The 21,144-nt window shown below is 41.6% G+C and overlaps 1 protein-coding gene across 10 annotated transcripts in view; it reads left to right on the top strand.

Annotated features, from left to right (window-relative positions):
• Positions 1–21,144, top strand: part of LOC132403025 (1-phosphatidylinositol 4,5-bisphosphate phosphodiesterase beta-1) — a 1,013,243-nt gene that overhangs the window by 748,684 nt on the left and 243,415 nt on the right. For all 10 annotated transcript variants that reach the window (XR_009515160.1, XR_009515161.1, XR_009515162.1 and 7 more), the window contains 4 exons: positions 8,517–8,663; positions 9,754–9,911; positions 18,772–18,854; positions 20,169–20,253. Coding sequence is in view for 7 of the 10 variants with exons in the window: in XM_059986239.1 (XP_059842222.1) it covers positions 8,517–8,663; positions 9,754–9,911; positions 18,772–18,854; positions 20,169–20,253 (473 nt within the window). In the remaining 3 variants the exon portion in view is untranslated. The remainder of the gene's footprint in view (positions 1–8,516; positions 8,664–9,753; positions 9,912–18,771; positions 18,855–20,168; positions 20,254–21,144) is intronic.

Genomic DNA, 21,144 nt, shown 5'->3' with positions numbered 1-21,144 from the left:
GCATTCATCAGCAGGTAAACCAATCGATTAAATGACCGTGTAATCAACTGATCAGTCTCTCCTGAGGCACTGCTCAGAATCTTATGTCATAATGGTCAGTTCTATTCTGTCTTGATATGTCAACCAGGAAGCATTTATAAACTTGTAGTGAAAACGGTCTGCCTGCCATATTGGGAAGAAAAGCCATTGGACTTGGTAACCAGGCCAGATTATTTGTATGTGCTAGAAGTACATCCGTTTGAAGCCCCTGTGAAGGCATGAATAGTTTCCCAATAGCAAGTCTGGGGCTGTCACCAGTTAGACTCAGTGAAACCCAATTTTGATTTGCAAACCAAAAGGCTGAGTGTAAAATTGGTCTCAATTAGTCACTAGTGTCCTGGTCTGCAATGGACGCTGCAGTCACTGCTGCAGCCTCTGAAATCACCTGCTCCCCACGTTCACCTTCACTGCTCTTCTCTCAACCCAGGATGTTGACCTCACTTACCTCAGGGCTGGTAATTGTGGCCCATTTCGTTAACCCTGTTGGGTTCCTTGTATGACATCAACCCTGTGTTTCAACAGTCAGGGAATGTATCTGCTCTCCCCTCCCCTGTACCTGTTCTAATTTCTACCCTACTGTTGGAACATGTTCTGGCCTTTAACCAGCTCCCTCTCCAGCACTCCTCAGAATGCCATAGCTCTTAGTGCTGCACTTTGTTTTCCTTCCTGTACTCCCACTTAGAATCAGTAGCATAACATTTATCAACCCTGTCAGTAGCTGAGCTCTCCGGCAAGGAAATCTGTGTGGGAAGTTCCATTTTCTACCAGTTTTGCAGAATTCAGGAGTGTTCTCACAGTAAACAAGAAATCAAGTAATTGCCTATGGGATGGATAATTGAGCTTACACTATATTTTGTGAGTGAACTGTGCATCAGCTTTCTGCGCCATTCTTTTCTGGAGTTTTGTTCTCATGTAAATTTAGCTGGCACTGAAGAGCTGAAGTTTAGTTGATACCCCCAGCTCAGACTGCCTGCACACACAGAATCCCTCAGCAGCATCTGATTTTTCAGCTGTGTTATATATCACCAAGTTGTCTTCTTTTATTGTGACCCATCAGACCTCCGTGTCATTTCCTTCCATCAATTACTAACAACTCCTGTCACTGCTTATCATCCAATCCACCCAGAACTAGGCATGACTTCCTCCTGGAATAAGGAAGAGAGAGAGTTGGGTGACTGTCTCACAAGGTCTGTAGAGAATGTGCTTGTTCTGATGGACCACAGTAACTTCCTTTTGGAATAAGGGGGAGAATATGTTGGGTGATAGTCTCACGAGGATATGCTTGTCCTGATGGACCATGGTGGCTTCCTCCTGGAATAAGGGAGAGAATACTGTGGGTGACTCTCCCGAGGTCTCTAGAGACTCTGCTTGTCCGGGTGGACCACCGTGATTTCCTCCTGGAATAAGTGAGGGAATGTGTTGAGGGAATGGGCGGAGAATCTCACCTGGTCCCTCAACACCAGCTCCATAGCAAAGAAAGCCCAGCAGCGTCTCTACTTTCTGCGAAGGCTGAGAAAAGTCCATCTCCCACCCCCCATTCTCATCACATTCTACAGGGGTTGTATTGAGAGCATCCTGAGCAGCTGCATCACTGCCTGGTTTGTAAATTGCACCATCTCAGATCGCAAGACCCTGCAGCGGATAGTGAGGTCAGCTGAGAAGATCATCGGGGTCTCTCTTCCCGCCATTACGGACATTTACACTACACGCTGCATCCATAAGGCAAACAGCATTATGAAGGACCCCACACACCCCGCATACAAACTCTTCTCCTTCCTGCCATCTGGGAAAAGGCACTGAAGCGTTAAGGCTCTCACGACCAGACTACGTAACAGTTTCTTCCCCCAAGCTATCAGAGTCCTCAATACCCAGAGCCTGGACTGACACCTTACTGCCCTATTGTCCTGTTTATTAGTTATTGTAATGCCTGCACTGTTTTGTGCACCTTATGCAGTCCTGGGTAGGTCTGTAGTCTAGTGTCGTTTTTTATGTAGTTCAGTCTAGTTTTTGTACTGTGTCATGTGACACCATGGTCCTGAAAAAATGTTTATTTTTACTATGTACTGTATGGTCGAAATGACAATAAAAGTGACTTGATTTGACTTGACTGTCTTGCGAGGATATGCTTGTCCTGATGGACCACAGTAACTTCCTCCTGGAATACGGGAGAGAATACGTTGGGTGACTCTCACGAGGTCTCTAGAGACTTTGCTTGTCCTGGTGGACCACCGTGATTTCCTCCTGGAATAAGTGAGCGAATGTGTTGAGTGACTGTCTTGCGAGGATGTGCTCGTTCTGATGGACCACAGTGTGTAAGACAGAATCATAGAGTTACACAGCATGAAAACCAGCCTTTCAACCCAACTCGATCATGCTAACCAAGATGTCCATCCAAGCTAGTTCCATTTCCCTGAATTTGGCCCATATCATGTACTTATTTAAATACATTTTAAACATTATAATAGTATCTACCTCTGGCAGGTCGTTACATATACCCATCACCCTCTGTTAAAAAATACTTTCCCTTGCTTCTGTTTTAAATTTTCCCCCATCTCATCTTAAATCTGCATACTCTCATTTTAGACTGCCCTACCCTGGGAAAAATACTGTCACCATCAACCTATTCTATGCCCTTCATGGTTTACGTGCCCCTGCTTGGCCTGCTAAGCTCTGGGGAAAAAGTTTCAGCCTATCTGCCCTCTCCTTATAACTCAAGCCCTCCAGTCCCAGTAACGTTGTCGTGAAACTTTTCTGTACAATTTCTAATTTACTGATATCCTTTGTATACCGGGGCAACCCGAAAAATAAACAGTCATTTTGAGATTCAGCCCAGTAGTAACTTCTGCATTTGCATGTGATGTCCCAGCTCCTGCACTCTTTCCTGCCTGCTGAAGACAAGTCTGTCAAATGTCCTCTTTGTTAACTTATCCAGCTGTGTTGACACTTACCCCAAGGTCTCTCTGTTTGACAACAGTCTCCAGGGGCGAGTGCAAATTTTGCTGAAGTGACAGATGGAATAAAATAGGCTTATTGCAGAGGGATGTAATAATGATGCTGGAGCTGTGAAATTGAGGGAGCTTTGTTATTACCTTGACAACTTCAGTGAGATCTTTCAACTTGTACCACTCTGATGGCCATGTCTAGGAACAAAACATGAGGCATTCACTTTCTTTTCCAATCTACCCCTGTCAATAGCTGGATGACTTCCCACTTCCGGTGGCGATGCCCCTCCCGATACAGGTATTCCAACTTTATGTCTAACTCCTCAGTGGAGTAAAGTGCAGGAACACGGTGTTGTGCCAAGCTAATTAAACACCTAACCAAACGAATCCCTTCTGCCTACGCAAGGTCTGTATCCTTCCATTCTCTGCACATTCACATGCCAATCTAAGAGCCTGTTAAACAACTCTTTTGTATCTGCCTCCATCAGCACCTGGCGGCACAGTCCAGGCACACATCACTCTCTGTGGAAAAAAGTTTGCGCTCACGTGTCCTTTGAAATGTTTCCTTTCTTCTGTGTCAACTTGCCCTCCCTTTTCCAAAGATTGTCACTTCTGAAAGCTGGCATTAGAAATGCCAGATGTCCAGCATTGCCTCAGCCAGTGTTTCCAATGGTTTTTGTGGTCAATGCTGACAACCCACTTTCAGACACAACCGGATAGTGTCAAATAATTCAGCTGATGAGACCAACGAAGGGCCTAGATAAAGTTACCCCTCTCTCTCTCTTCAATACGCTCCCTGGAACTACCTTTCTGACGGAGCCTTCGATCACTGATCTCCAGATGATCCCTGTGTCACCTTTTATTCAATTATATTTCTGTGAAGCCCTTTTGGGTGTCTCCCTCCAATTAAATGGACTTCATACATGAAGAATGGTGGTTTCCTGATCTGTTGGAAGCCTCCAGTGAGATTGAAGGACAGAAAGCTGTCCCAAGTGGCCATATTCAATCAAACTTTTCTCCACTACTGTATCCAACTCTTAGGAATGATATAGAATGATTAGAAACATATAAAATTATGAAAGGGACAGATAAGATAGAGGCAGGAAAGTTGTTTCCACTGGTAGGTGAGACTAGAACTAGCAATCTGAAGATTCGGGGGAGTAGATTTAGGATGGAGATGAGGAGGAACTGCTTCTCCCAGAGAGTGGTGAATCTGTGGAATTCTCTGCCCAATGGAGCAGTGGAGGCCAGCTCAGTAAATATAGTTAAGACAAAGTTGGACATATTTTTGCATAGTAGGGGAATTAAGGGTTATGGGGAAAAGGTGGGTCAATTGAGATAGAAATATAGAAAACCTACAGGACAATACAGGCCCTTCGGCCCACAAAGTTGTGTGGAGCATGTCCCTACCTTAGAACTACCCAGGCTTACCCATAGCCCTTTATTTTTCTCAGCTCCATGTACCTATCCAACAGTCTCTTAAAAGACCCTATCATATCAGCCTCTACCACCATTGCCAGCAGCCCATTCCATGCACTCACCACTCTCTTGAGTAAAACACTTACCCCTGACCTCTCCTCTGTACCTATTCCCTGGCACCTTAGACCTGTGTCCTCTCGTGCTTGCCATTTCAGCCCTGGGAAAAAGCCTCTGACTATCCACACAATCAATGCCTCTCATCATCTTATACACCTCTATCAGGTCACCTCTCATCCTCTGCCACTCCAAGGAGAAAAGGCTGAGTTCACTCAACCTATTCTCATAAGGCATGCTTCCCAATGAGATGAGTACATGGCCAGATCAGCCATGATCTTATTGAATGGTGGAGCAGGCTTGATGGGCCAGATGGCCTACTCCTGCTCCTATTTCTTGTGTTTTTATATTGCTCAGTATTAATTTGCCATGCCTGCTGAGCCATCTGTGGTAACCTAGACCGCAGAAGAGATCTGACTCACTCAATATAAATCTCTGCACCATTGACTGAGGGTGACCATGTTCCCTGGCTGATTCCTGATCCTCCAGAAATCAAGGCTTGTGTGATAAAATGAACACACTCCCCTTTAGGAAAGAAGAAACTCCCAGCAGTGAGTTGGATAATACTCAGTAACAGAGGCAACACAGTACTTCATTAGAATCAATAAGATCTTCTGCCAGCAACATTGGTGATCGGACAGAACAATTGACCAAAGCACTGTCTGACAAATGCAGGCAGTGACTGAATATCAACCCAATGCCCAGATTATGTCTTTTAGCTTCGTTGACAGCTTTTCTGCAAACCAAATCCACCTGCATTTATAAAGTCACTTAAATTGGAGGGAAACATCTCAAAAGAGCTTTACAGAGATCTTACCAAACAAAAGTTGACAGAGCACACTTGGGGCTCTATGCCTCAAGGGTTCATCAGAAAGGTAGTTCTAGGAAGCAACTTGTGATTAGAGAGGAGGAGAGTTTAGGAGGGAACCGGAGCTCAAGTTAAAGGGACCACATCCAATTACATTCACATTGAATGAGAAGCATTTCGTAACAGAAGCTTATTCTGTGAATTCAACGCAGGAAAAATCAAAACTAGATTTTCAGAAAAAGCTGTTCCCTAGAGTTATAGAAACAGAGAGCATGCATATCACTGCCACCACTGGGCACCTGCGTTAATCCCACCATCCAGCAGTTCGTCAATACGCAACAAATCTATCAGATTCAAGTGCTCATCTAGAGCCTTTTTAAATACTGTCAGTGAACCATCACTCTCTCAGACAGTGTATTCCAGGTACTCATCAATCTCTAGGTGAAAGTGGTCTACCTCACATCCCCTTTAAATCTCTCCCCACTTCCCTAAATCCATGTTGGGAAAAGTTTCCAGAAGTCCATTGATATATCTTCTTAACCACTTCTGCCACCACCTTCAGGGATCTCAATCTGCTACTTATCAGCCCATGTCAATATTGCAATATCTCTCAAAATCGTGAGGCTCCCTCTACGTTATCCAGAACTTTGCTAATCTTAGTCTTATCTGCAAATAAACTGATCACGCCTCCTACATTGACATCCAAATCATTCACATAAATAACAAACAGCAAAGGTTCCCGCTCTCTTCTGAGGAGTACACTAATAATAGCAACCCTCAGCCATCACCCCCCTACATATGCTGCTAAATTCCTCCAGCACATCATTTGTGGCTCCACATTCCAGGATCTGCAGTCTCTTGTGTCTCTTCTACCATTATCCTCTGACTTCCCATTAACTAACTTGCTCCAGATCCCGGAGGACCAAACCTTTTGGACCAGTTCCCCATTTGAGACGGTGTCAAAGACCTGACTGAAACCATGTAAACCAGAAATACTGCTCTGCCCTCATTGAATATGCTCAAAAAAATTAATTCAGATTGGTCAGATAGGATCTGCCATTCACAAAGCTGTGTTGGTTGTAACCAATTAAACCCTGTTGTTCCAAGTGGTCAATAATCCTGACCTTCAGCCCTTTCGCAAATTACCTCCCTGCCGGCTGGGTAATGTGTCTACATTTCAATATATCTAGGTAATCAGCTGAATCTGCTCCAACTAGGACTAATTCCATAATCATTTATTAAAACGTGCATTTTCTCCCTTTTAAAGTAGTCCATAATCAATTTACTTATCTTGGAATTACAGTCACAAGGAAGTTTAAAGATCTCTTTCGTGAAAACTTTGCCAATCTTTCATATGCTATAAAACAGAGTCTGGTACAATGGTCACCTCTATCTATGTCTTTGGTAGGTCGTATTAATGTTGTTAAAATGTATGTTCTTCCCAAATTCTTATACTTATTTCAATCTATCCCAATTTTTATTCCTAAATCTTTTTTTGACTCCTTAGACTCTATTATTTTGTCATATCTGCGGAGGAATAAGCGCTCTAGAATTAGTAAAATCCATCTCCAAAAACCTAAAAAAGAAGGTGGCATGGCTTTACCTAACTTTCGTTTATATTATTGGGCAGCTAATATACGTTGTGCTACCTTTTGGTCTTTTTTCCATGGCCAACCCGAGTGCCCTAATTAGGTGGCAATGGAGTTGAGCTCCACTAAAGAACTATCTATCTCTGCACTTCTTGGCTCTGCACTCCCTAGTAGTCTGTCCAGATTAATAGCTAATCCTCTTGTTAGACACACTTTGTGTATATGGGCTCAGTTTAGGAAATGCTATGGTTTCCATGGTTTTTCCGTTTCCAGCCCTGTCGTACATAATCACCTTTTTCTACCTACTACATACGATTCAGCATTCCAGGTTTGGTATAGGAAGGGCATTAGACATTTTGAAGATCTTTTCATTGATAATCGCTTCGCTTCTTTTCAGCAGCTGTCTGTTAAGTTCAATCTGCCCAATGCTCATTTTTTCAGATATCTCCAAATCCGACAATTTATTGCTCCTTTAATTCCTAACTTTCCTGAAATGCCTGCGAAAAATGCTATGGACCTATTTCTTTCCATGAATCGACTAGGTAAAGGCTTAATATCAATTATTCGAGATAAGTTAGCAGCCTTACGACGGGCCCCTGTGGATAAAATTAAAATGGCATGGGAGCAGGATTTGAATATCTCCTTATCTGATGAGAGTTGGGACTCGATTCTCAAATCGGTTAACTCAACCTCTCTTTGTGCTCGCCATTGCCTTTTACAGTTTAAGATTGTTCATAGAGCCCATATGTCTAAATCTAAACTATCTCGATTCTACCCTAACATTAGTCCGCTTTGTGATAAATGCAAGAGGGGCGAGGCCTCTCTCATTCATATGTACTGGTTCTGTCCGAGCTTGGAGAAATTTTGGAAAGATGTTTTCACTACGTTATCATATATTCTGAATCAGCAACTAGAACCAAACCCCTTAATTGCTTTGTTCGGTTTCTGGGGCGAGACAGATTTATGTCTGAGTCCGACCAAATGCCGAATATTATCCTTTGCCTCTCTTCTGGCTAGACGCTTGATCCTCCTCAGATGGAGAGATGCTGCCCCGCCCACTCATGCTCAATGGCTTAACGACATTATGGCCTGTTTGGACCTCAAAAAAATTCATTATTCAGTTCTCAATTCGGATCTAAAGTTCCATAAGGTCTGGGGACCTTTTATCGAGTACTTTCATAACCTTCCTCTTGACTAGGGTTTTTTTCTCTTTTTTTTTCAGTCCCTTGCTTTCAGCTCCTTTTTTTTCTGGTAGTAGGCATTATTATCCTCTGTTGCTAAGTGTCTTCACAGTCTGGGAGTTTGATTGTCCTGATTCATATTCCCTATATTGTGTTGTGGTTGGTCTGGAGTTTTTTTATTGTGTTGTGGGGTTGGGGGAGGATACTAAGTTTACTTGTCTTCAATTTAGGTTTTTTTAAAAAAATTCTCTTTCTTTGTATCATATTGTCATTGTATGCTTAATTTTGCACTGTATTAATGTTCATTCTGATTTGGGTTTTTTTAATTTGTAAAATGTATAAAAAACATTTAAAAAATGTGCATTTTGATAAGATTTTATTTGCAAGTTGAACTTACATATTTTTTTCCTTTGTCTGTTATCAGGTCAGATTTCAATTGATGGCTTCAAGAGGTATTTGAGTGGCGATGAGAATGGAGTGATTCCACTTGAGAAATTAGATCTGAGTGAAGATATGACTCAACCTTTGTCCCACTATTTCATCAATTCCTCACACAATACCTACCTCACAGGTAAGAAATTGTCACTTGCACATTTTGCTCAAAGTTCGTTCACATCAGAGGTAAATATTTCATCGGGGGTCTTTCTGAACAGTTGCACATTCGTTGTAATAGTGCAAAATAGAGGAAAACGGAGAGATTGTGAGCTCATCTTCAACTATTGGCTGACTGCTTCTTATCCGAGAAATACTGCCAGCTGTTAAATATTGAAGTCAGCAAAAGGTCCCCCCTCACAGCAGATGCCTAAAGTCATTCTTGATACAGTTTACAGATAAACCTGTAAATAGGAAAAGTATGTACTAGTATGAATCAGGTGGGAATTTTATGGTAATTAATTGAATTTGTGTTGGTAGATATTTAGACCAGACTATTAGAATATCAGTCCAGTAATTTAAACATTTTATCACGTCTTTTGATTGAAACTCAGCATCAAAAATAGAAAATGCTTTAAAATAATCGACAGGTCAGGCATTATCTGTGGAAGGTGAAACAGATGGCGTTTAGGGTCCATGACTGGGAAAAAGAGAAAAATAAGTGAATTTTAGTGGGAGAAAAGATTGGGGAGATGCGCCTTCAGAGACAACACACATTAGGTGGACTTCCACACGTCCTGTTACAAGGCCCTTGATTCACCATGGCCACAATGATGCCTCCAATAATAGAATGCTGTTAAGAATTACCCCTACTGAGGCAACCCCAATGAACTTATTGCTGGAGAAAACACTTTCTGATAATGTTAGTACATTGTGGAATGTGGCAGATGCCTAACCAATGATAAAGTTAGCATTTTGCTCCCAGTGGGTTGGAATAAGTTAACATCATGAATGCATCCACCAAATTTCCTTTTGAAACGTCGTATTTCTTTATAAATTTGATTTCCAAGATGATCGCAAAACTGTAATAGGGTAATTTCAAAGCATCGAAAGCTGTGTTGATACTTGTAATGATTTTTATTGCTTCTTTTCTCTCTCTGTGAAATTATAAATTAAATGTCTGCCGTGCACTGTTTGTGGCTGGAAGTGATATCAAACTCCAGACAGGCTTTCTCATCAATGTGTTACTGTGATGCAGTTACTTTTTACTTTGTGTTGTGTTATCACAGCTGGACAGCTGGCTGGGAACTCTTCCGTTGAAATGTACCGCCAGGTCCTCTTGGCAGGATGCCGGTGTGTCGAGCTGGACTGCTGGAAGGGACGTTCGACTGAAGAAGAGCCCGTCATCACTCACGGATTTACAATGACAACTGAAATATTATTCAAGGTGATTTTCTTTCCTTTATTTTGCAAAGTTATCCTTGATGTGTTGAATGTATCCACACGGCACGAAAAACCTGCTTATTGCAGGGGAGCCTTTTTATTCTGTGGATGCGAAGGGAGCTGCAGACAGGACTCAATTCATTATAGCGATATTGCATATCGCTAACCCAGCTAATTAAATATGTTGTACATGTTTGGAATACACAATTCCAGTACAGGTTGCAAAGTTACTGGTTTTTAGTTGTTGGGCATTCAAAAAGCAAAGAGATAACTTGGTGCATGATTTTAATTGTGAAGACCTCAATTATTTTCTTCAATACAACCTTGTCTCACACTTTAGAAAAAGAGACATAGAAAAGTACAGCACAGAAACAGCCCCTTCGGCCCTTCTTGTCCATGCTGAACCATTTAAACGGCCTGCTCCCATCGACCTGCACAGGGACCATAGCCCTTCATGTACCTATTCAAACTGCATCTTCAGTGTTGAAGTCAGGCTCGCATGAGGAGAAGTGACGAAAAAGTAATCCCTTCAAGGGCATTGTGATCTGGGAATTTGGTGGCCGAATTATGTGACCACTGGATATTTATTCACCCGATATAAATAGCAATCAAAATACCAACACAACAGAGAGGAAGATAAGAAAATGAGGCAGAGCTGGGTCATTTGGCCTCTTATTCTTGAGCTGCCATTCATTTTAGGTCATGACATATCTTTTACTTCACTGTCATGTTTCATGCACAAAGCCCGCGCTCCTAATATCTAAAAATATAATTTGAGAGCAATATGTCTTATTAAAAAGGCAGATGTCAACAATATTAATAATGAGTTTTTAATAATACCTGTCAATGGAAACTTCTGTGCAAGCACTCCAGTGATTTGACCTACAATTTTGACTGACTGCTAACAATGGCTGTAGGTTAAACCCATGATTTCACAGACGCTACACTTAAATTCACAGTGGCCCAAAATAGACAGCAAAAATAGCAATGTGGTCATCAGTGCTGACCATTGCAAGTTCGAAGATCCACAGATTTACAATTAGAAATAGACAGTGAAAGGTATTTTCAGAGGCTTAGTTGAGAGATTTAACATACGGCCCCTGAATACTCACAAAAGATTAGGTTTTAGTTCAAGTAGTTCTGAATTAATGGAAAACAACTGCTCTAGGAAATTCACTTTTAGAATATGCAATCACACTCATTCAAACTATTTTTTTTGAAGATTATTTCAAACATTTTAAATTATGTTTCCTTTCAGTCTGTGTTTTATCTTTCCCTCTCACGGTTAATTATTTTACATTGAATTGAGGATTACTTAATAGATACCAAACGTTTCACTATGATAATGTAGCTACTGAGATACGACAATGAGTACTTATAATAAAAGCCAGTGTTGTTACCACAGATGTAATACGATGAGTTACCATCAACAGAAAACTAAGGGGAAGAAAAGTGTGAGGTGGACCCAGTGAAGGCAGGAAGGGAAATGGATACGTTAAGTGATTTGGCTAGAATGTAGCAGACAGAGTGTAATACGAAGAGAAGCAAAACTATTCATCAGAACGACATAAGAGCAGGATTAGGCCATTCAGTCCATCAAGCCTGCTCAGCCATTTCATCATGGGCTGATCTACTTTTCCTCTCAGCCACAATGTCCTGCTTTCTGCCTGTATCCCTTCATGCCTTGACTAATCAAGAATATATCAACCTCTGCCTTAAATATACATAAAGACTTGGCCTCCAGAGCTGCTTGTGATAATGAATTCCACAGATTCACCACCCTCTGGCTGAAGAAATAACTCCTTATCTTCATTCTAAAAGGATGCCCCTCTATTCTGAGGCTGGGTCCTCTGGTCTCAGACTCTCCCACCATCCTATCCACATCCATTCTATCAAAGCCTTTCATCATTCAATTACATTCGATAAGTTTCATTTAGATCACCCCTCATTCTTCTACTGCAGGATATAAAGTTTTAGGCCCTTTGTGATTAAGTTAAAGCTAAAGACTAATTCTGTCAGCCTGATGGAGGTTTTTATATTGTTTCTGGACATTAGTAGTAGCCACAGACTGGGTAATACTTGCTTTGGCAGCATTTCTACCAAATGAATTTGCACATGCATTTGCTACAAATAGTGTTGGGGTGGGGCCACTGAAATATGAGGCTGATCCTGAGCAGCTTAAAGTGGTGGAGTGCTGAACTGGTTCATCACCCTGGCGTTTGATCTCCTTGAATGTAAGGGAGCTGTAGGTAGACTTGGTTCATCACCCGGGTGTTTGATCTCCTTGTACGTAAGGAGCTGTAGGTAGAGCACAGAGACAGGCACCTCAGCCCACAATGTTGCAACAAATTAAAATAATTCCTTCTGCCTACACAAGGTCCATATCCCTCCATTCTCTGCCTGTTCACATACCTAACTGAGGGCAGCTTAAATGCCTTTATTGTACAAGCCTCCATTATCACCCCGATGGCAAATTCCAGGCACCCACCCACCCACCGCTCTCTGTGCAATGCAACTTGACCTGAATAGCTTCTTCGAACTTACCTCCTCTCATCTTTAACATTTAGCATTGGACATTTCAGCCCGAGGAGGAGTGGGGTGGGATATACCAGCTGTCTACTCAATCTGTGCCTCTCATAATGTTATAAACGTTAATCAGGTCTTGCCTCAGTTTCCTCAGCTGCTCTAGTGAAAACACCCCAGGTTCGTTCAGCCTCTCTTTTCGCTCATGCCCTCTGATCAAGGCAACATCCTGATAAACGTTTTCAATAGGTTCACTAGGTACATTTAATGTCAGAGAAGTGTATACAATATACATCCTGAAATTCTTTTCCTTTGCGAACATCCACAAAAAACAGAGGAGTGATCCAAAGAATTAATGACAGTTAAACGCTAGAACCCCAAAGTCCCCCCCTCCCAGTTCCTCCCCTTCCTCGCACAACAGGAGCAAGGCAATGGTACCCCCTCCCCCCACCAGCAAAAAAGTATCAGCGTTCTCCACCAAGCACTCGTGCGTGCAGCAAAGCATCAGTAATGACACAGACTTGCAGTACCCCAAAGACTATTCGTTCACTCGATAATACGGTGTACCACAGGCTTTCTCTTTCCCTAATAAGGGAAAAAGAGGTGTCCACATTTCTGCACCCTTTCTAAAGCCTCCACATCCTTCATATCATAGGACACCCAGAAATAAATGCAATGGTTTAGCTATAGCCCAACCAGAGCTTCATAACTTTGCAACATAACTTCCTGACTCCTGAACTCAAGCTTACCCTGCTCTGTCCTTACTGCCCTATCAACCTGTGCAGCCACTTTCATGGAGCAGTGAACTTGGACACAATATCCGTCCGTGCGTCAATACGGTTAAGGATCTTGCCGTTAACAGTGTTCTGTCCCCTTACGCTTGATCTCCTGAAATGCAGCACTCCACACTTGGCTGCATTTAAGCTCCACCTATTATTCCTCCACCCATATTTACAACTGATCTAAATCTATCCTTTGACAGACTTCTACACTGACCACGACACCAGTCTTTGTATCATCTGCAAAGTTACTAAGCCAACCATTCACATTTTCATCCCAGTCATATATTCATGTATATCCATCCCTGTACGGATCTCTGCAGAACACCACCAGTCATGGACCTCCAGCCAGAATCAGTCCTACTGACCACCACCCCCTATCTTCTATCGGCAAGCCAACTCTTAATGCAAAGAGGGCCAAATCACTGTGGATCATGTCCCCATTCAGAGTTCAATTTGCCTGCTGCATCCAGTTCCTTCTTGATATTTGGATTTTGGACCTGCCAGCATCGGACCTTGGAGCAATCGTAACCCAATTCCTAGTTGCAAGCCTCTCAATATCATCCCTTCACACTGTTATCCCTCCCCACTGCCAACCTCGGATAACATCTGACTCTTCTGCTATTGCCATAACAGTTCGCCATCTTTGTTCTTCCTGACAAAGGCAAGTCCTTTGTATATATTTGTGGGACATTCCAAAGTACACGGTATTCTGGGGCACAGGCTCTGCCAAGCTTTGCTGGGGGGAAGCTGAACAACTAGGTAGGCTGCTTGTGTAACAAGTTAACGTAAGGGAATTTCTAATCCATGGCATTTAACCTTTACAAGGAAGATTTGCATTAATATTAACACCTGTCACTGCTTGTAACAACAAACATTATAGCAAGGAGTTCCTTTTGAAGGGTAAGCAATATTATAAGCAACATTGCAACCCACAAGATTCTGCTGACAGCCACAAGTTAATAGCAAGGCAGTGTGCTTGTGCACCTCTGAAAGCTAAATGTTCGTCAGTGTGTCAAGGTCCTTTGCATTCAGTAGAGAATTCAGGCCCATGCTGTAATGTCATATGCACAAGACAGTATATCTGTCCATGTGGTACACCCTCAGAATATTTTCCTTGTCACTGGCATGGGGATTGAACCTATATCCTTCTGACTGACAGTGCTGGCAATTGAGCTCATATTGGAGTAGAACATTACACCATAAAATGTTTTCAACTGTATTCTCCTGCCTTCTCCCCATAATCATTGACGCCTTGCTAATCAGGAATCTATCAACCTTCTCTTTAAAAATACCTATTGACTTGGCCTCCATAGCTGAATGTGGCAATGAATTCCACAGATTCACCACAGCCTTTCCCCCTTGTCTCTGTTCTGAAGGATATTGTGCCATTCTGAATCTATGCCCTCTGGTCTGAGACTCTCCCATTATTGGAAACATCCCCTTTGTCCTTTTTATCTTGGGCTTTCAAGATTTGGTTAGGTTTCAATGAGATCGCCCCTCATTCTTATAAATTCCAGAGAGTACAGGACCAGAGCTACTGTATCAAATGCTCTTCATACTTTATCCTTTTCATTCCTGGAATCATTCTTGTAAACCTTCTCTGGACCCCCTCCGATGCTAGCATATCCTTTTCCAGTAGTGCTCAGGTGTTAATATAAGTGCAAATGTAAAAAGGTTAAATGCTGTGGATTGGAAATTCCCTCATGTTAACTTGTTAATAATTGCTAAATAATACTTAACAACTTGCCGACCACTAACCAGCCTGTTATTCCCTGTCCTTTGTTTCCCTCCCATCTGAAGGAGTGGACTGAAATTTGCAATTTTAATAATAGCAACTGCACTCACTTCTGCTTCCCCCCCCCCCCCAAACACTCTTGGATTTATGGTACATTGCTGGTGCTTTCCACGGTGAAAACTGATACAAAATACTTATTTAGTTTCTCTGGCATTTCTTTATTTCCCATTGCTATCTCTCTAGCATAATTTTCCAGTGGTCCAATGTCCACTCTTTTCTCTCTTTTATTCTATATATATAAAAATATCTTTGGTATCCTCTTTAATCTTAACAGCCAACTTAGCTTCATATTACATATTTTCGCCTTGTGTTTTTTTTTAGTTGCCGTCTATTGGTTTTAAAAGCTTCCCAATCCTCCTAGTCTCCTACTATTTTCTGCTATATTGTATGCCCTCTCCTCCCTTGTCAGCCACAGTTACTTATCCTCCCATTAGAATACTTCTTCTTTGGGATAAATCAATCATGCATTTTCTGAATTACTCCAGAACACTGCCTCACTTTTTTGATATATATTATTTCTACTTTTGCACTACTTTTAATCTGTTTAATATATATATATTTACTGTAATTGATTTACTTATTTTTTTCTTCCTATATTATCGTGTATTGCATTGAACTGCTGCTGCTAAGTTAACAAATTTCATGACATACGCCGGTGATAATAAACCTGATTATGATTCTGATTCTCAAGTCATCCCTGCTAGTGTCCTTTTCTAGTCAACTTTGGCCAGCTCATCTTTCAAATGTGTTTACACTTACAGAACTGTGATAGTAATACATCAGATCTTAATGTCTCCTTAAGGTGAATTCTGCCATTTTATGATCACTGTCATCTGAGGGTTCATTTACCGAAAGCTCCCGAATCAAATCTGATTCACTACACAAAACCCAATTAGAATTGCTTTTCCCATAGTGGACATTGCTTCACTTGGGATCCAGCACCAAACCGATTTTAACCAATATTGAGATTCCCCCATGTCCATTGTAACATTAATCTTTTCACATGCTGTTTCTATCTCCTGTTATGATTTGTATCCCTGGTTATTGTCGGGCGGCCTGTATATAACTCTCATCAGGGTCCTTTTCTGCCCTGCAGTTTCCTAACACTACTCACGAGGACTCTTAAGTGTTCAGATCTTATGTCACTTCTTTCTAAGGCTTTGATTTCAGTTTTTGCTTTTCAACAAAGCCAATCTGACCCTCTGCCCACCTGCCTATCCATTTGATATGATGTGTATTCTTGGATGTCAGCTTCCCAGCTGTGATCCTCTTTCAACCATAACTCAATGATGCCCACAACGTCATACCTGCCAGTCTCCAACCGTATTATAAAATTATCTGCCTTATTTTGTATACAGCATGCATTCAAATATAACACCTTCGATCCTGTATTCTCTACCCTTCCCAATTTTGACTTCATGTTGACTGATCAAATTCTTAAATCTGTATAAACTTTATGTCTTAATCTTTATTCTGGAGCCTTCAGTAACCTCTCCTGTACTCAGTTTCCCTTTTACTTTATCCATACTGTCAAACCCAGCCCCAGACTATTTAGTTTAAAGCTCCATCTGCAGGCTTGGTTATGTGATTCGCCAAGACCCTTGTCCCACTGTGGTTCAGGTAGAGCATGTCCCATTGGAACAGCTCTCTCCTTTCCCAGTACCGGTGTCAATGTCCCACTAATTCAAGCCCACTTCTCCCACACCAGTCTTTGAGCCACATGTTTAACTCTCTGTGCTAAATTGCACGTGACTCGGGTAACAGTCTAAAGATTGTTCCCTTTTTGGCTCTGCATTTTAGTTCCCAGCAGCTTAAATTCCCTCTGCACCACCAGGTAGATGATGTAGTCTGCTGGACATTTGATCTTACTGACAAAAAAAATGTGTATTCCCCTGACTATACGATCCTCAATTACAATACATTTGTCTTCTCATCCCCTCTCTTGAATGGCTTCCCCATGGTGCCACGGTTCAGTTGCTCATCCTTCCTACAGACCCCACTCTCACCCTCACGCAGAGCAACAATCTCAACTGCTGTGCAAGCTCAAGGGCTGAGCCTCCTCCAGCTCTCTGAACCTCGAGCTCCCTCACTCGCAGCTCGCAGTTGCACCCTCTTGTCCCTGTCCACGGACTGAAATTGAAATAGTTAATCTAAAGGGTGTGACTGCCTCCTGAAACAATGTCCCGGAAACTCTCTCCCCCCCCCCACCCCGCCCCCGATGCGTCAGATTCGAGGTCATTACCTTTGAGTTTGGAGTTCATCAAGCCGCTAACACTTGCTGCAAGTGTGGTAATCAGGAACCACCATCTCCCATATCATGCAGCTGCAACACATCACCTGGTTTTTATCCGTAATTTGTTTAATTAGTCATAAATTGGTATGTTAAATATTACTTTAAAGAATTCCTATTGACATATAGATCCTGAGTGAATCATTGCCTGGATTTCTGTATACATTTTCACTCTTCTTATCCGACCAAAGATGTTTGTTTTAATGGGAAGAGGAAATTATTTTGTTCCTTGTGATTGACTCAACTGGATCTATGCTCCATAATGTTTGGAGGAATAAGAGATTATTTCATTTTACACATGTAACATTCTTTAAGCACAGTATAGAACCAGCAAGCCGATTATGTGCTGGCTTTTCATTACTTGGGGAGGGGTTGAAATACAAGTATAAGGAAGTAATTTACAGGATTTTGGTGAGATAAAGCCTTCAGTCTGGATCTTTAATCTCCCCACTTTTAACTATAGTGTTAACTATTTTCTTGCAAGTATTGAAGCACTAAGTAGACCCCAGTCATATGTCTATTGCCTTCAGAGAACAAACCATGTTGGATTGCACCATTTGCACTGATCTTCAGCTGATTTCATTGCAGCATTGAAGAACTGTTTCCCAGGACTTCACAGTCCAAAAACTAGATTATCCATGTACAATTACAAGTGTTCTGGCAATTATTTTAACAAAATTTAGACTATTGTATTGGAGTATCTGAAAAACTGTTTGATGTTGGTGGAGGTGCATGAAAGATGAGAGTGCACTGTCTTCATCACATTGTACCAGATCAGTCTAAGCCAGTGCTGCTCTCTTTCCATATTCCTGTAAATCTTCTCTTTTAGGTATTTATCCAGGTCTCTGCAATTGAATCTGCCTCCACTAATCCAGACCCAAAACACTTCCTGCATTATGTAAAGAAAATCTCATTAACCTGTCAGAGAAGCCCTTAGAATTTGTGTAGGATATCTCAGCTCTCTTGAGAACCAAATACACAGTTGCAAGTGAGGAAGTCCAGAATGTAATTAATTTATTTTTCCTACTTCCCTGCCAGATAGATGAATATTTCATTGTATACTGATGCAGCAGAGCTTAATTGAGTGAGTTTAAAGTCTGCTTTATGTGCTTTTTCCTTCAGTTTTGATTTGAAATGCGCTTCATCTCTTTTCTTTCCTAACTTTCAGTCATGAATATTGAAACTTTTAAATCTAGTTTGAAGTTGTGGCTAAATATGAAATGATAAACCAATTAATTATCACACTTTCAAAGCAATGTGCATCATTTGGTGAGGATTCAGATTGTAAGTGTCCAGTCCAGAGGATTTTGTTTTTATTTTAAGATATAAGTAATGGTTATAGAAAGTTCATAAGATATTGAAGATACTCAAATACAGCTATTGAGTGGAGAAAAGTTGGCAGGTAGGATGGAGAATCAGATTATCTCCACAGATTGCAGCAGATGTACAAATTTGTTTCTTTTCTCTCTTGTAGGAAGTAATTGAAGCTATCGCTGAGTGTGCTTTCAAGACATCTCCGTATCCAGTGATTCTTTCTTTTGAAAACCATGTTGACTCGTAAGTGCAGGCAACCCCTGCTTTATGCTGTTTGGGTTAAATAAAATGCTCCCTTAGAGAATTCTAAATTACTACCCAAAAATCTGAGCTGAGGAATAAAATTCACTCTCATGCAATTTATATGAAAGAAAAGCAAATAAATCAATACCATTTTATATTCAACTTGCATTTCTTGATGCACGGGCAAATGACATAGAACCTTCACTGTGCTTTGAAGCATATGTAGCTGGAGTATTGTTGCGAGCAGACACAGTGTACTAAGATGGTTCACCATTTCCCGTTCCTCATAATTTTCAGACTGAACCGTGAGCAACTGGCTCATAGACCGCTGAGACACAAGAGACTGTGGTTGCTGGGTTGGGGAAGGTGCAAGCAGGCCTGATTCAAACCCAATCCACACTAGAGGAGTACACCTGTGTAGTCTACAACCCATTGGCATGATTATTGAGTTTTCCAATTTAAGGTGAACACTCCCGCACCTTTTTCTATTCTCTCCTTTCCCAGCCCCTTGCCTCCTCCTTCTCCTTCCGATACTCCTGTTTGTCCCCATTCCCCAGCCTGTCCTCACCCATCTTTGTCCCGGCCCTCTGCTGGCTCCATCACTTCACAGTCTTCCCTCTCCTCACCCATCTTCCATCTGGTTACACCTGTTATTCTCCTCTAAGGTTCCCATTCTCACCTTTACTTATTGAAATCAAGTTCTGGTGGTACTTTGTGTACGTATTGATCTCCCTCCAGCAGTTTTCTCCCATCTTCGTGCTCTGCTCCACCACCTTGTTCCAGCTGTTGTTCTTTTTCTCTTTTCCCCTCTTTGTCTGCCTCCAACTATCATTCACCTGCCTCAGGCTTCCAACTCCACCCCCTGTGTACCTACTCTACCTGGCACCACATGCCTGCCACACCCCTCGTCAGTCCGCCAGTCAGCTCAGAATCCTTTCTCACCACTCCCTTTCCCTCTTTATGCTGGTCGCCTATCTCAGGCCAAATATAGGGTTCCCACCTGAGACATCGTCACTCAGCTCAACTGTTTATTCAATTCCATAGATGCTGCCTGACCTGCTGAGTTCCTTCAGCATTTTGTGCGTGTCGCTCTAGATTCCAGCATTTGCAGAATTTCTTGGGTCCATTTCTTTCCTCCCTTACTGTTGAGCTGGATAGAAAAAAGATTAATAAGGGTTTTTTATGTTTGCAAGAGTTGGATGATGTTGGAAGTATCAAAAAGAGGAGAAACTGAAAAAGAAGAGAGCACTTGTTATGTATGCTTCAGATCTGATTAGTATTGCTTCATCACAATTTGTGTTTCTGTGCCTTTAGTCCCAAACAACAGGGGAAAATGGCGGAGTACTGCAGGTCGATATTTGGTGATGCGTTGCTAATAGAAGACCTGGAAAAATATCCGGTGGGTATATGATTCCTCTTCATTGCATTTTAATGATTTGCGCTTAATAAAATCATTGATTTTTGTTTTTTTTTGTTTCATCCTTTTTGACTCTTGGATTAATGAAGGTTTAATCTTTCCTTAACAACATATGAGACAATGACTTTGTGATTAAAGCTTATGAAAGGCAGGTGTTACTTTGTAGTTGCCCATTTAAAAGACTACAATTTGCATTGCAAAGTCAAGGGAAAAGGCTCCTCTTATGACTTCTCAGATTCACACAATAAACTTGTGTAAAATCTGCTGTCAATTTTATATTTACCATAATAATCTGTGCATCATCTCTTACTGAACACTCCCTTATCTAGGATTAGGGCATTAAACCAACCTAGACACAAATATGAACTGCTTGCCTCTGTCAAAAATTGAATCCACTGTAATCTTTTAAAACAGATATTGCACCAATCTTAATATTATGGACATTCTGAATTTTGTGTCTACATCTTAGTGTCTTTTTAAGTCACTTGCATCATCTCATGCCCATTTTTCCTTTGAATTTTCACTCAAATTTTATCAGTGATCAGGCCCGTCCTCCTAATTGGAAAGATCAAGCTGCCTGCTGACGCTTCAAATCTGAAGCAAAACCAGAAAATGCAGAGAACACTCAACAGGTCTGTGGAAAGAGAACCGGGCTTAATGAGTAAGGTCAAAGATCCTTCTGAACATTAAGTATGTTCCTCTTTCCACATAAGCTGCCTGAAATGCCGAGTGTTTCAAGCATTTTCCGTGTTTATTTCATGTGATTGTCATTCCATGAGTAATGCCACCCACCCTAAAGCCACTGATGTCCTGGGAGTTCCAAGGCAAAGCAAATAATAGGCCAGGCCAAAGTGACAGGTGGATGGGGAAGGA

Source organism: Hypanus sabinus, chromosome 12, assembly GCF_030144855.1.
Source record: "Hypanus sabinus isolate sHypSab1 chromosome 12, sHypSab1.hap1, whole genome shotgun sequence".
Classification (NCBI taxonomy): Eukaryota; Metazoa; Chordata; class Chondrichthyes; order Myliobatiformes; family Dasyatidae; genus Hypanus; species Hypanus sabinus.
Note: the sequence above shows the minus strand (reverse complement) of the source record. Positions and strands in the feature narration are given on the sequence as shown.